We start from the raw sequence: 17,215 nt of genomic DNA, 5'->3' as shown, positions 1-17,215 counted from the left end.
CCAGCAAGAATCGCAAAGAAAACTGCGCCGGAGACGAAATAGATGAAGCAATCAGACTTTGGAAAACTAAACCGATTAAAGAACGTACGTAAAGCACCAAACGTGCATTAAAAAAAGAAAATAAACGATGGGGTTTAGAAAACCCCTAATTCATATAGAAACAACGAATATGGAACGTAGAAAAGTCAAACAAAACTAAACTATTTTGGCAGCCGTAGGACCCGCAAAAAAACTATCAGCGAAATATCTCAAATGAAACATTCACTACACACATAATTGTCGAAACATGTGCATGCAAAATCACCAAGAAACAAAAGAAAAAAAAAGGAAAAAACAGACAAAAATAATTGTAGAAGCCGATCGCTGGCACTACAAGAAATGTCTTTTCCTACGATAATCATCACCAGAACCTATCGATCAAATCAATTGCACCAAGCCGTACCAACAAATCACCAAAAACTAAAATCAAAAGCCACACAAACAAAGCTACACACACAAATCCCTCCTTAGTGCCATAATATTCCAAATAATTTTAAATGTTTTTGAAAATTTTAATTTATCTAAAACATATTTTAATTATTTTACAATAAAAAATGTTTTGAACTTTGTAATGGGCCATTTTTGCCCAGACCCAACCAAAAAATAAATCAAAAAATAAAATAATAATAATATTAAGTTTAAAGTCCAAATTACATCAAGCCCAAATCCAAACAAGAGAGGGCCCAATGGCCCAAAAACTTAAACCAATTTCAGAAAGCCAAAAACCCTAGGGTTTCTGGCACCGCTGCCCTTTTGCCACGTCAGCACTCCTCGTCCCAAGGCCTGACACTCTTTTTGTCGCCGTTTCACCAAAATAGCCAAGGGTCTGCCTTTTCATCATCGTTTACTCTCCAAGGATACCTACAAAAGAATGAAAAAAGGACAGAGACCATGCACAAGCAACAGACGCAGAACAGTAATAGAAACAACAACATAAAATAGTAAACAATGTTGTAAATCAGTTATAAAAGCCACCACAATTAATGTAATATGGGAAACAAAAAAAAGAAGAGTAATCAAAAACAAAGTTCAAAAATCCAAAAGGTGATTTTTTTTATCTTTTATTTTTGAAAACATATAAAAATAATAAAATAAAAACGAAATCTATTTACCTATATCACCATATTCTCCCTCCGTTTGGAAAGACCGACAGATCCTCGGGGTTCGTCAAATGGTCGCGACAAAAGAAGATAGAACCGAAAGGTTTCCTTTGATTTTCTTTTTTTTGGTGGGCTTTTCGGGAATTTTGGTCTCAAATCGGGGATGAGGGAAGTAAAAAGGTTAAAATGGGCCTTTTCTTCGTAATTTTCAACCACCAGGGACGGCGGCCACCGTCACCGACTACCAGTGGTCGCGGCGGACCAACGGAGGACCTTTAGGCCGGATTTAAAGATATGAGAGAAAGGAATTTTTAAAAAAAAAACAATAGGTAGAATGAATTTTTGGTAAAATTTTATGGCTCTTATAGGTGATGTAAACGACGTTATTTAGGGTTGGCTTTAATAGCCCCAAAATGGCACCGTTTTGGCCTTCAACCAAACGACCCGACTCAACTTCTTGGCAAATCCACTTGTTTTTGTGACTGGGGTATAATTGCTACCTTAGTCCTTCCACTTTTTAGGCGGTTTTCAATCTGGTCTCGTTTCTTTTATTTAAAATTTTTACCCTATAATTTTAGTTTCATTTTATTTTTGTCCCCTATAGAATGTGCGTTTAGTGAGCTTGGGAATAATTTCCCAACTGGTCCTTGCCCTTTTAAGCGCGTTTTATTTTGGACCATTTTGAGAAACGATGCGCATAAGGACAAGGGATATTTTCCTATTTGCTCACTGTCCTTTTTAGCGCGTTGCACATTAATCCTTATTAATCTATTTATTTATTTTATTACAAATTACACCCTTAATTTCATTTACATTTTGATTTAGTCTCTTATTTTCAATCTTTTATAAACTACTTTCCTTTATATTTATTTATTTATTTATTTCCTTATTCTTTTTATATTTAAAATTTGTATTATTTTCTTATATGCATATTTTATCGCCTATTATTATTATTGTTGTTGTTTATTTATTTTCTTTGTTTATTTATATTAATATTAGAATAGTAAATATTATGTGATTATCGCTATTATATTTGTTATGAATTGGTTTCATTAGTATATTTATATTATTGTCATTCACTAAGCGTGACATTTTTACTTTTCGTATACCATCGTTCTATTTTTATATATTACCATTTTATTTTATTTCATTAAAATCACGTCATGCATCATGTTTAGACATATTTACCCATTGTTGTATTATACCCAAATAAGATAGATACACGTTATTTTAAATATTACATTTTTCGTTACTCGATGAATAGATTTTTTTAGAAAAATAAAGCAATGTTCCATATTGGGATATTCGAGAAGTCGTGCCTTAACTTACAGGGTTTCAACTTTCTCGTTGAACTTAGATGACCGAATATCCTTTTAAAATTAAAATACATGATATTTAATTAAATAATAAAATAAAAAGCAAGCTTATTTTTCGAGGATTCAAGATGTCGTGTCTTAACTTACGGGATGTGAGCTTTTGTTACCTCGAGATAAAAGGCCCTTTTACATACGTTTTAATTAAAAATAATATTATGCAAAGTGGGGTCATGTCTTAAGCTCTTTTCAAATTTTCAATTTCTTGACACTAAAGACATTAGTTACTAATTTTGGGCAAAACGAGGGTGCTAATCATTCTTCGTGTGTAACCGACTCCCGAACCTATTTTCTGGATTTTGTAGACTGTAAAACATTGTTTTAACAAATTAAATCTCTTATTAAAATGATTATATTTCAAGGTAACCCAATCACACATCCTGAAAGTGATTGGTGACGAATCCATCTTTGTTTTCAAAATATAAGTCAATGTAAAAAAAAAAGGTTTCGACAAACTTTTAACTCTTAAATAAAATTTGAGATTTCTTACTCAATAATGCTTCAATGGTATCTGGCTTTCGCACTGACCGTCAAGATGGGTGAGGAGTGTTACATTATCTCTGAGCATTTTCTCACTTGTTGCTAATGTATTATCAGGACATCCTGTGCTGAGATATCCCATGATATTTCAACAAAGAAGAGGAAGGAAATTGTCGAGCGAGCAGCACAGTTGGATGCTGTTGAAACCAACAAATTGGCTAGGTTGCGCAGCCAAGAAGACGAGTGAAGATTGATCCTCCTCGAATGTTGGTTTTGCATTTTGGTAATATTTGATCGTTTAGTAAGTTTCAGAACTTCGGATCAAATGTTTTTAAGTATCTTTATTTTCACTTGAATTGCATGTTTCCCTACCATGATTGAGTTATCTAATTTCAAGTATCTTCAATCCATTTGGTTTTTATAATTTCGTCCACTACAAATATCTCACAGGTATTTGTCTACATCAACTTTAATATACGCAGTTAGATGTAGGTTTCAATCAGGAAAATGACATCTTTCACCTACTCCATCTAGGGTTTAGGGTTTTTATATCAAATGTCATGCACCATACTAACTTTAAGGTATTATCATATTCAATTCATTGCATGTTCAATTTACACCATAATGGGGGGATTAGCATACCCACCACCCATTAAGAAGGTAGGTTAAAGTTGAGCCGAGAAAGGGCACGCAGTACATGCTTTGAATTTTACGAAAACTTATGTTTTTGGACAAGAAACGTGTTCTGCTAATTTAATGTTACAACTAGAAAATGTGATTTGCAAATAAATTGAAATTGATTTGAGGGTGACAGATAAGTAATGGTAGAAGAGATAAAACGGTTCCACATGGTGGTAGCCTCATAATTCACTAGGGAATATATTATTTAGGGCGAGCATAATTCGATTCCACTAAAAAAAATAAAAAAAATTTAAATTCTAAGTTAATCTAATTAAGTTATTTGAATTAATTAATTTTTTTGAGTCTATTTGAATATGAAATTCAAGTTTCGAATCAAATCGAGTTAAATTTTACAATTCGAATAACTTAAATAACAGATTAGTGTAAATACACATGTGGTCTTTGTCAATTTTGAAAATGAACAAATTGATCACTCTCTCTCAACAAAAATTACAAAAAAAAAAATCAAAATACTTACAAAACTCCAAATTTTATATTTTTTAAAATTATAATTTTTTTAAAAAATCTAAAAATATATAAAATTCTAAAATAAATAATTTTGGGGACCTAAATAAATAAATTAATTATTCAAGTTTATAATATTAAAGTATATTTTTTGCTTTTATTTTACTTTGAAAGATTTTTCAAAATATATGATTTCAAATTTATATACTCTAATTTGGAATTGGTTATATTTAACAAAATTTTAATTTAACATGTTTAAATTTTTTAATTTAACTTAAATAATTTCATTTTATTCAACTTGATTCGATTTGAAAATATCAAATCAGATTAAAAAAATTAAAACTTATTAACTCGTAATCAACTTAAATATAAAGTTTTTAGTACTGAAGTAGTTAACAATTGCAATTGCTATTGCATTTAATGTAATGCCCATTATTTCGTTACATTTCCACCGCAGATCCAACCGACTATAAAAGAAAATGTTATTTAATTGTAAATATTATCAAGTTAATATAGGAAAGATAATTCATAAAAATTGTTTTTACAGGAAAAAGTAGAGTATAATCACAAATATAAATTACATGTGGTAATGATTTAAGTAATTTCGTATGGTGGACTCGGATTTAAGTATAACTTTGTATATGATGAGATTTAAATAAATGTATTTTAAAAGATTAATATTGTGGTAAAAATGGGAATTTAAAAGTTTCGGATAAAGTTTTATGTTTTTTTTTAATTTTATTATAGGTTTTGGTTATATCTACTTTTTTTGACACATGTGTAAAATTTTCTATGGCCTCTCTCAACCCATAAATAAGAGAATAATGCATTTCAGCTCACTCGAACTCACGTCCTCCTACATTGGCAATAATACTCATGTCAATCGAATTAAGACTCAATCGACAATCTTTATCTTTTTTATTTGAGAGTGAATAATTTTTTTATAAATGAAATGTTAGGTTTATTGTACTATGAACCTATTTGGGAATTTTTTTTTCCAATTGGGTTTATTTTGATGTGATAAAATTAAAATGTTGGGGATCGACCCGTGTAAACAACAAAATAATAAAAATGAAAAAGAACACATACAAATATTTTACGTGGAAAATCTTCTCAAGAGGATAAAAAACCACGGGCAAAGGAGATTTCAGCTTTTCACTAATGAGTAAACAAATAGGAGTACAATATGGAGAAAATAAACCTAAATGTCCTAAACGTAGAAACTCATACCCCGAAAACAAAGCCCTAACTCTCATAGAGTTCTCTCAAAAGGAGGACAAAATTATCGCCATAGTTATCATGAAAACTCTCACCAAAACACATTTGTGACTACATCTTGTCGCCTGAAAAAAAAAACTAGATACAATGGCTCCCTTTAAATAGGCTAAAACTATAGTCCTAATATGACCCCTTTAAATGTTTTTTTTTTCAAAGGAAAAAATTAAAATAAATTAAAAATTTATGAGTAATTTGATGAAGACACATTTGTGAACTCAAATGTGTTTTTGATAAGCAAGGCTAAACAAAACCTACACTAAAAATGTATGTAGTCTACCGAATAGGGGAGAAATTAAAGGAAAAGGGAAAATAAGGGTACCTGGTAGGTAATTTGGTGAAGACCAACTAGTGATGATGTACGTATCTAAAATTAATTTTACCAAATGTAGATATATTAGTCATAGACATTCCTACTTAGGACTTCCAATGTATATTGTTTTATTTTTCTTATTATTTCTATTTTAACTTTGGAAGGTGATATATAAATATTGCTTTTGTGTAATTTTATAAAAAAATTTAATTTGAATGTATGAAGAATATTTTTGATTTAATTCAATTATCGTAAACTATTAACACGATTATTGATATAATATCATTTTAAGTTTACACGTTATTACACAAGCAATTATATTTATACAATATAATTAAAAATTGATGCATTTTTTTTTTGTATTTTTCATGTCCGTTTTATGGTTCATATTCAGGGTTTGTGGCTATATCTCCCAACAATATGGTCTCTAAGATTCAAACTTGCATTCTCTCATTGGGATTGCAATGTGTTTTATCATTGTACCCAAAATTTCACGTATATATTTGAATCAAAATCAAAATTTCATGTGTATAATTATATCAAACCAAAAGTCACATATCGAATTACAAATCGAGTAAAGTTCATGTGTAATTTTGAGGTTCATCCCTTAAACAAATAATCGATTATCATTTTTAAATAAAGAAATACTCTAAATTTTAAGATTATTAATTTAATAAGAGTTTTATCATGATGCATTCAAAATGTTGGTGAAAATTTATGTAAAAGAATAGATTTAAGTTTTTATTGAAAGGACAAATTTGACTCCTAAGCTCAAGTATAACAATTTATAAATTTAGTTTCGTGTAAATTGTTTTGTTAAAAGAAAAAACAAAATTTTGATAATATTATAATTCAATCTAGATAAAAGCGGGACATATTATAATTATACATGATGGGATTTAGAGACTTATGCATATAATTGTGTATGATAGGTCTCGAATCTAGGTACTCAAGACCCAAGATCTTGAGTTGACGTCTGATTAACTCAAGACCCATATTAGGAAATATAATGTAGGTAAATTCTTATTATTGTTAGGTTAAAATTCGTTGTTAGTTCATATACTTTTACAAAATTTAAAATTTAGATACCGTATTTAAAAAGTTAAAATTAAGTTTTACTTTATTTATTTGAAAATCTCAATCCAAAAATTAAAATTGTAAGTATTTTATTTCAAATTTTGTTAATTTTGAATTTTGATTAGGTTGTCATTATATGATATAGCATATGATTAATATAAAATAAACATACTAAATTGATAAATTTTGACAAAAACTACTGACGACCATAATGGTTGAATTAGAATTTTCAAATTAAGAAAATCAAAAAATTGAAATTTTTTAACTTTTAAAAATACAATGATTTAGTCTCAAATTTTACACAAATGCATAACGTCATGACACATTTTAACCTTATTCCTATTATATAATAAAAGATAGCTTGTTAGGCAGCGATTGCTTCCCAAGCCATTAAACCATGTGGGCTATACCTATTTCTTAAATACAACATAAACCACATGTTAAACTAACTCCTAGAAATGATAGTTGGTTGCCCTTGCCTCCCTCTTCTCAACTCTACCCATCTAATTCTATTTATATATTTTACAAATTATAAAGTGTGGCCAAAAGATTTTTCATACATTTGATGAACCCCTAATGTCCAATTACTTAGATAGTAAGGATAATTTATTATTCTAGATAATTGTTTTTTTTGTTACTAACTATCCAATCAGTAATAATTTCGAGAAATTTTGTTCCTTGCATGAATATTTTTCAGAACAATTTCATGTTGAGAATGGTTTTTTAGAAATAATCTTGAAAGGTTAGCAGGATTGTTGGATTATTTCACTTTTGAGAATATGGTTTATAAGCTCATATACGAAAATTGTTGAAAATTTTTTCTTAACTCTTTTTTGGGAATGCAAGTATTTTTTTCTTATTTCTTTAATGAACATCCGTTGCATTGGCACTTAAAAGCCTTCCTTGCTAAAATACTTCAAGTGGGCACAACTTTCATTAATCGTCATTATAGCCATTTAAGTAACCACTTCCAATTTCACTACCAACCATTTTTAGCACATTCATGCCCATCTTCTCTTCATAACTTCCTTTTCCAAAGCTTATAAATAGAAATTTGAGCGTCTCATTTAGGGAGATCTTAACACCTTAAAATTTTCTCTCCAACTTTTTTTCTACAATTATAATTCTCAACCCTTATTGTCTACAACACTGCCATCTGTCACCGCACTTGTTTTTTAAAATTTGGTACAACTATTTTCCCCTTCATCTCTCCACGACTTCTCATTTTGTTAGATTGTAATAATCCCTCACCTTAAAAAAATTATTTACAATTATTATTGCTATTAAGGTTGTAACTGGGAAGTTTTCAAGCTTCTAGAATGTAGATGCTAATTTTTCTGGGATTTCATCATTCGAATTGGACCAGTCTGATGGTTTGTGTATATTTGACCTATTGCCATTTGCTGTTGCCCGCCGCTAAAATTGCTGCAATTTAAAATCCCCAATATTCCCTACCAAATTTTGAGGTTTGGAATCAAAATTTTCAACAACTTAAAATGTTATTATTCTAGAAAATATATATATATTTGACCGAATTAATTATTCTTACATAAATATCATCTAGGAAGTGCCTAAATGCATATTGCAGGGTTTCTTTGGAAAGGAAATAAAGGGTGGTGGTGGGACATGGGAGCACCTCTCAGTTGTGTTTTAAAATCATGCACTAATTACTCTCCAACTTGACCAACCTTTATTACAATGCACTGCATTTGATACACCATTCTCCCTGAGAAGTAAATATTAAATTATATGGCTACAAAATTTTAGTAGGCTCCACTCTTATTGAATCGAAATCAAAAATTTTAAGTTAATCGAGTTCATAAGTCTCATTTTATTATCCTATCAAGTTGAATGAAATGAAATTCAGGTCGAATCGAATTGAGTGAAATTATTCGAATTAAATTAAACTTTGTTAATATAACTAATTTCATGTTAGAGCACTTAAATTTGAAACGATATATATTTGAAAATTTTTCAAAGCAAAATAATAACAACAACAATAATAATAATAATAGATACTTTAGTATCGTAAATTTGAATCATTAATTAACTTATTTATGTCCCAAAATTATTATTTTAGAAAAATTTTAAAATTTTATCTTTCTTTATATATTTTTTAGAATTTTTAAAATTATATAAATTTTGTAATTTTTATAGATATTTTAAATTTTTGAAAATTATTTTGATTACTTTTGTAATTTGTGCTAAGAGAGAAACTAATTTGTTTATTTTCAAAATTGACAGGGACCAAAAGGGTACTTACATCAATCTGTTATTCAAATTATTCAAGCTATTCCAATTGTAAAATTCAATTTGACTTGAATTACTTAGTCGAGTTGATTCGAATAACTCAATTCAATTAACTCGAAATTCAAACTTTTTTTTTAATCAAATCGAGTTCTACTTACCCCTAATTTTGCAAATTGAGTCATAGTTCAATTGGTATAAGTATTATTGTTAGCATAGAAGGATGTGAGTTTAAACACGCTTCAGTGTGTTTATTCTCTTATTTAAGGGGTTGAAAGGATTATGAATAGTCTTAATATATATTTTGATGAATTACAATAACAGAATAAAGCCTGAACAACCAACGCGATTAACACAACTCGAACCTAGGCTACTCTTGGGGCGGTGAACACCCTTGACTATCATGCCATCACATAGTTATCACTATTTAAGTTATATTTTACTTATATTTCAATAGTGTATTGTAATAATTGATTTTAATTATAAGTATTCACTTTATTTTGTGGCATAATCAAGTTTTATGATACTAAAAAAATATGTATATATTGTAAATATATCAAATATATTAAACATAAAGTCTTTGGTTGAAATGATAAAAATTAAAACATTAAAAATGATATTTTGGGTTCAAATCTCATCAAATATATATTTTAAAATTTTACATTATTTAAAACAATAAAAATATCTTCATAATAATATTGTTATTTTATGAAAATGTTTTCAATAATTACCCGTTAACTTGGCTAATATATTAAAAAGACCCTTAAAGAATTATTCTTTGTTTAAATAAGTTTTTTTTTACTATTTTTGTAATTAAATAAACCTCTAGCCTATCATTTTTATCTATGAAATTTTTTATTTTAATATTAAAGTATAAATATTTTGAATTTTAAAAATAATTTATAGTTTATCTTTGAATTTGATGAGAATAGTTTATTAAATAAAAAATAATATAATATTTTTAAAGTAGATTAGAAAGATATTTTAAAATTTCTTGAAAGTAAATATATATAACATAATTAATTCTTTTTCAAAAATTCTAATTACTGTTTTAAGAGGTTGATATTGAAAATAATTTTAATTTAATAATAAAATCAAGATTTTTATGAGTAAAATATTTAAAGGTTCTTTACCGAATAATATAAATAAATAAAATAAATGCTAAAATAGGATAAACTTCCATTATTTACTAATCTAGGCAAATTAAACAGTGCTCCTACGATACCGTTTGAGCAATCGACGGCACCTCATTATTTAAAACAATCATTAAATTTAAAAAAAAAATTATAGTGCGCCTAAGCAATCCACAACACCAATATTAATACCTAAAAAATACTGTTGAATTTACCTAAATTGGTAAATAATGTAGCTTATCCTATTTCAGTATTTTTTTTTTTTTTTTTATATTATTTAGGTAAAAAAAAACCCGATATTTAACCGGTATATGTTAAGCCACGTTGAATTTCTTAATTTATTCTTGCAAGCATATTCGGCCATTCAGTGATCAAAATAAGGTAAATTTTCTATTTCCAAGGCATTAGCAATAGCCAATAGAACAGAGGATAGCCCAGTGTGCGCCAGTTTTATTCTCTATTTTAGATGGTATATTCCTTATATTTTTTATTTTTAAAACCGAAATTAAAATTATATAAAATAAAAATTAAAGTATCTGAAATTGATAATTGTGATTCAGTTTAGGTAAATGAATTAGTTTATATAGATATTGAAATGGTAAATTTATTATTCTATTATGATTATTCTTTTAAATAGGAGTGTTCAAACAGTTAATCGATCGGTTAATCAAATCGAATTAATATTAATCAATTTATAGAACTTTTTAATCCTTTAACTGTTAATCGAATCAAATTTTTTCAAAAAATTAACTAAACCGAAATATTTTGGTTTACGAAATTAACTAAAATTTATATGTTTTTTATTAAAATGTTCATTTGATCAATTTAGCGAACTTAATCAAACTAGTAATAGCTTAATATATATAATAAATAATATTATTTATTAAGTTCGGTTAATTACCTAATTTTGAATTGAATTAACCGTTAATTGAAATTTTAAAAAAAATTTTAAACAACCTCCGGCCGAACTAGATTGGTTGACTGTCAATTCAAACCGAAATTTGAACACCCATACTTTAAACATATTTTTTTTATTTAGTTTGATTTGAATAAAATGAGTTTCATATGAAAAAATTAAACTCAAACTAAACTATGCGGTTATGATGATAATACCAACCCGAAACCAGATTGAATAATGCAAAACCCAATCGATTTTTTCAATTTCTTTACTCAATCCTACAAGTTATTAATTAGTATTATTTTGGTGGAAGAACTCAAAATTTTGGGGAAAATATTAAACAAAATTATGTCATGGAAAACTTTAAAATAAACACATTGAGCCATCTTTATTAAGTCAAAAGTTAGCATTCTACGACCATTCACGTGATTTCAGGAAACACATCACATCCCACGCTACAGCAGCAGCAACAACAACCAAACAACTTCTACCTTTCTTTTATGAATAAAAAATATGAAATCTGAGACTGATTTTAACGTACGAAAATTATATGTTCAATTCATATTCTGTAGTATAAAAAAACAAAATAATGATGAATGATGTGTGAAGTTAGAATACAGAGAATGGATTAGGATGATAATGGGGTTTACAAATGTTATTGTTTAAATTATGTGAATCGTTAGTATTAGGATTCTCATCATTGCTACCTTTATTCTTCCCACCATCTTCGCCATTGGCGAATATTTCTTGGACAAATGACTCGACATCATCAAATCCTTTAATTCCTTCCTTGTTCACCACTGAAATCTCAGCCTCTGATTGTGCGGGAATATATGGCGGACGATCCATTTGCAGTATCAGATCCCAATCAATCCCCTTAAAATAATCGTGCCCTTTGATTCCTTCTAATGTGATCCGTTGCTTTGGATCTTTTTGCAATAATTTTCTTATTAAGTTCCTCAACGACGTCGGTTCGCCCACGAGGTCGGGCGGCTTCGTTAAGATCCGGTAAAAGGTCTCTTTTCGGTTCGGTCCCCTGAACGGCGTCGTCCCGTACAGCATTTCGTGGAGGACGATCCCTAGAGACCACCAATCCACGGCGAAATCGTGACCGTTGCCTGATATGATTTCTGGCGCAACGTACTCTTCTGTTCCAACGAACGAGTTTGATTTCTCTACTGGTTCTGACTCAGTAGTACGTTCCGAGTTGACACTTTCTTGAGATGCCGTGTCGTCCGGAGAGATTCCGGAGTTACAGCACCTAACAAAAGGGAAGAATCTCTTTTTCTTGACTGAGTCCGGGGGCGTTTGACTGACTGAGTTGCGAGGAATTGATTTTTCAGGCGACATAGGAGAAAGTTTCGTGGAAAGATCGAAATCTACAAGCATGAGATGGCCATTTTCTTGGATCATAATATTTTCAGGCTTCAAATCTCGATAAACAATGCCTAAATTATGAAGATACTCCAAAGCCAGAACCAATTCCGCCGCATAAAACCTGGGGAAAAAAATTGAGAAGAAAATAATTTTAAGTATTGCTTTCTTGAAACGTGAAATGAATCTCATTCAATTTCAAACCTAGAAAAATGAGACTGGAAAAAAGGAAGAGCAGTTTATTTATACCTTATAGTATCATCGGAGAACATTTTCTCAGTCTGCTTCTTTCTCAAAGAATTAAGATCACGACCGGGACAATAATCAATGGCATAACCGACGACTTTATCAGTAGCCAAAACTCCTCGCAACCGAGGTAAAAGCGGGTGGTTAAGATTCCTCAAAACTTCCTGTTCAAAACTAACTCTTCTATACTCGTTTCCCTCATTTCCATTACTAGTCTTGACTGCTTTATGATTCTTCTTCTCGATCGAATCTCGACATATTACTTTCAAAGCTAAAACCTCATCCTTCACTTTATCTCTGGCAAGGAACACTACTCCTTTCGCTCCTCGTCCTAGAGCCGTAACAATTTCCAAGCGATCTAAATCCAAGGTAGGGATCGAATGGTGTGGTCTTCGATTGAGTTGTTGTTGATCGTCAATCATGGCGGAAGCTGATAAAACCCGGCTGGTTTAATGTTTATTTCCTGGGGTTTTGGGGAGGTGGTTGGTGGCAAACAATTTATAAGGAAGGAAGGAATAGTTTCAACCTTTCAATATTTCTTCTTATTTAATAAATAAATAAATAAATAAAATTTCTTGCAGAGGAAGTTTTCAAAATTGAATGCCATTTCGCCTCGTGAGCAATTCCGGCGGTAAATGCCAGACGTCGTGCAATCAATGGGATTCTCTTTTTCTTTTCTTTTCTTTTTTTTTTATCGAGACTTAAATTAATAATTGGGTGGTGGTGGTGCTTCTAGAAAACGTGAAGGGGTTGTTTCAGCCGCGGGTGGTGATGGTGGTCAGGTGTTTGCTTGGTAAAGTCATAAAGTTTTAACTTTTATTTTTTTATCATATAGAAAAACAGCAAGAAACGCGCTTCTAAAGGTCTAACCTTTGGGGTTTCAAAGAAGTTACACAATCAAGAAGAAAAGGTGCGTGCTTGGACCGCAAGAAATCAAAATTACTACTTTTTTTTATTTCTTCCTATTTATAGGATGCATTAAAATTTATAATAATTATAATTATATTATTCCCACAAATTCGTAGTGTATACAATTAAATGTTTATAATATTTTAATTTTTTATAATAATATTTTATTAAATTAATTTTTATTTAATGTGATGCACGATATTCTAATCATAAAAAATTGTTTTAAATTTATGTAATTTATTTAAAATTTGATTTTTTTTGTTTAGTTGTTTAAAAAAATTTCAAAAAATTTATGAGTAATATTTTGAAGTTTAAAACTTGTAAATTTTTTTAAAAATATTATTTCAATTTTATAAAATTTTTAAAATGCATAAAACTTTTGATTTTTCTTTTGTATTGTATTTTAAAATGTTTTTAACTTTTATCATTAAATATAAAATTTTTAAAATGTTTTAAAATGTAAACAAAAAATTATTTTAAACACTTTTTAAAACAACTTAGTTTTAATATTATTCGATATTTTTATTTTTCTTTTAAATATTATAAATTTGCAGTGGGGCCTAGCTTCCTAAAATGAAAAATTGTCTACTTAGGCCCTTTAAAATTTTAAAATTTTAAATTAGTAAAGATAAAATTATACTTTGACCTCTTAAAAATAATAAAAATTTGATTTGATCCTTTAATTTGTTATTAAAAATTAGGATTTAGTTTAAACCCCTAAAAGAATTTTTTGATTTCACATATTTTAAATTTTGATTTAATAATAAAGTTGAAGGTGTTAAAATTTTAAGATTCTAAATTCGAGTATTAGGTGCATAAATATGAAATGATTATTTAAATTAATAATTGTAAAGGTAGTTAACCAGCATTAAGATAATGACATGAACCGTCTTTGTGGAAGCAGGGTAAGGAAGCTACAAATGAGCAGGACAAGAACGTATCACCTATCAAGGTTTTAGGCATTTAAAATGTGGTAGAGTAGGTCTATTATCACTGATCCATGTGGTTCCCATGGATCTAATTTAACTATAATTTACTAAATGTTATTAAAATAAAGTTATAATAATTTATTTGGTCCTTTAATTTTATAAAAGAAAACGTTAAAATGACTTCGTGTTTAATATTTCGTCTCCTTTAATTTTTAAACTTGTATTGTCTGTAAAAATACTTTGAAACGGATGAAAAAGTTAATTTTTGTTAGCTTTATTAACATAGCAATTCACATATATACCACGTCAGTAATTATTTTTAAGGTAAACTATAAAAATAGTCACTTTTATTTGCCTCAGATTATATTTAGTCACTTACATTATCGTTTTGTTACGAAATAGTCAATTTGTTATTAAATTCCGTTACCTCCCTTACCACAATCTTACGTGGCAGTCTAAGTAGATTTTAAATGCCAACTTAGATATTCAATCGAGACAATAATAAGTTTTTAATTAATTAAAAATTTTAAAGTAATTACTCCTTCAACTAGAAAAGAAAAATCATTCCTCTCCTTTTTCTTTTAATTTTTTTTTCATTTTAACTGGAAAAAACTATTCTCATCCCAATTGGATATTCAAATTAGCATTTAAAGCTCATTTAGACTGTCAAGTAGGATTGTCGTTAGGGAGGTAAAGGAGCTTAACGATAGAGTGATTACTTCGTAACAAAACGATAACATAAGTGACTAAAACGTAACATTTCAAACATAAATGATTGAAATATAATCTAAGACAAATAAAAGTGACTGTTTTTGGAATTTACCCTTATTTTTATAAAAGGATTAAAGAAACCCTGGACCGAGCATCAACAATGACGAATCCAATTCATTTTGACCCAAAAGGGCGGCGACAGCGACTATTTCAGTAATGTCTGGATGGCAATTCAGACACCAAGAAAATTCCAAATGAGAAGAGGCCGAAGGCAGAACCTTCAACCAGGAAAATCAGCAAGACTTGGTCCAAGTACCAATTATGGATTTGGGCCATATATAGGCTGTAGGTCTAAGTGGACTCAATTATGCCACCCACCCACTCTAGTCTACCCATTCATTTATGGCAGTGGTAAAGCTCCATCCAACCTAAGCAATCATTTGCCCACCAAATGTGAATGCCATGCTCAACTTTTCACTTCCAACTGGCTTAAGTTCTGCTATTAGTTTCTGTATTTTAATTTAATTAATTTAGTTTTTATATTTTTTAATTTGATAAATTTTGTTTATCTCAGGTTACATTTTAGTCACTTATGTTTGAAATGTTACGTTTTAATCATTTACGTTATCGTATTGTAACATTTTAGTACTAAGCCGTTAATGGTGTAACGATAAACTAATGTGGAAAGTTAAATCATCATTTCAAACAAAAATTTTAGGTTAATTTATATAATCAGTCTCCATATTTTTTTATTTGGAGTAATTTATTTTTTCCCCTTTTATGTTCTTTTAACTTTATTTTTTTTCCCTTTATTTTCCATTCTCTTCTACGTCTCTATCTGTTTTCCTCCATTCTCCATTTTTTTAACATAGTTTTTCTATGTTTTCCATTTGTTAAAACTAGTCCCTATACTTTTATTTTTTTGAACAATTTAAATTTTTTTGAGTGAGGTAAACTTATGGTTTAGTTTTAACAAATAGAAAACATAGAAAAGCTATGTTAAAAGAAATGAAGAAGGGAAGAAAACAAAGAGAGAAACAAAAGAGGAAAGTTAAAAGAACATAAAAAAAATTAAATTGCTGAAAATGAAAAAATATAAGGACCAATTGTAGAATTTAACCTAAACTTTTTGTTTGAAATGATGATTTAACATGCCATGTCAGCTTATTGCTGCACCTAGGGGTGAAGCCAGAACAATTTTTTAGGGGGTGAATGAAATTTTAATTTTTTATAGTTTATATATTTATAATTTTTAAAGAATTAAATCAAATTTTTTATAATTTTAGGGGGCCAAAGTATAATTTTATCTTCACTAATTTAAAATTTTAAAAAAATATATAGATGGCCTAAGTAGCAATTTTCATTTTAGGGGGGCCGAGGCCCATGCCACCCCCTAGATTTGTCTCTGGTTACACTGTTAATGGCAATTAATGACTTAGTGACTAAAATGTTACAAAACGGTAACGTAAATGACTAAAATATAACCTAAGGCAAACAAAAGTGACTATTTTAGTAGTTTATCAAATTTTAGTTTTGACCCAAATAATAGTAGTTAAATTCGTTTGATTAAATTCAATAACTAGTCTATATTCATCAAGTGGATTGTTCTAAGTTCGTATACTTTTCGAATTTTAAAATTTTAATCTTTACGCAAATGATAAGTTATTAGCGAGTAATTTGTAAAAATAAAAAAGTTGACACGACATCACAGATATAATAATATGTTTACCATATCATATTTTAAAAATAAAACTTAATGAATTCAACAATATGATACTAGTACCAGAATTTAATTTTTTATTTTGCTATTTCCCTGAGACATCATTAACATCTATATATTTGCATGTTGCAGCTCCAATTAAATATATAAATTTTGGGTAATTTTTTATTAACAATTGATAAATTTAAAATTCCATTATTGAATTTGCACATTTAATAATAATAATAATAATAATAATAATAATA

General features: G+C 28.7%; 1 protein-coding gene and 1 long non-coding RNA gene across 2 annotated transcripts; both read right to left on the bottom strand.

Annotated features, from left to right (window-relative positions):
* Window positions 1-520: 520 nt before the first annotated feature.
* Window positions 521-3,432, bottom strand: LOC128295510 (uncharacterized). Its single transcript, XR_008285984.1, has 3 exons — window positions 3,003-3,432; window positions 1,152-1,412; window positions 521-900 (listed from the first exon to the last, which is right to left on the bottom strand). It is a non-coding gene; the product is annotated as an uncharacterized LOC128295510 (long non-coding RNA).
* An 8,179-nt stretch (window positions 3,433-11,611) lies between these two features.
* Window positions 11,612-13,525, bottom strand: LOC108472392 (serine/threonine-protein kinase OXI1-like). Its single transcript, XM_017773899.2, has 2 exons — window positions 12,705-13,525; window positions 11,612-12,579 (listed from the first exon to the last, which is right to left on the bottom strand). The coding sequence occupies exons 1-2, from the start codon at window positions 13,121-13,123 to the stop codon at window positions 11,691-11,693; spliced, it is 1,308 nt and encodes a 435-aa protein (XP_017629388.1). The 5' UTR covers window positions 13,124-13,525; the 3' UTR covers window positions 11,612-11,690.
* Between the last annotated feature and the right edge of the window lie 3,690 nt (window positions 13,526-17,215).

Source organism: Gossypium arboreum, chromosome 7 (assembly GCF_025698485.1).
Source record: "Gossypium arboreum isolate Shixiya-1 chromosome 7, ASM2569848v2, whole genome shotgun sequence".
NCBI classification, from domain to species: domain Eukaryota; kingdom Viridiplantae; phylum Streptophyta; class Magnoliopsida; order Malvales; family Malvaceae; genus Gossypium; species Gossypium arboreum.
Note: the sequence above shows the minus strand (reverse complement) of the source record. Positions and strands in the feature narration are given on the sequence as shown.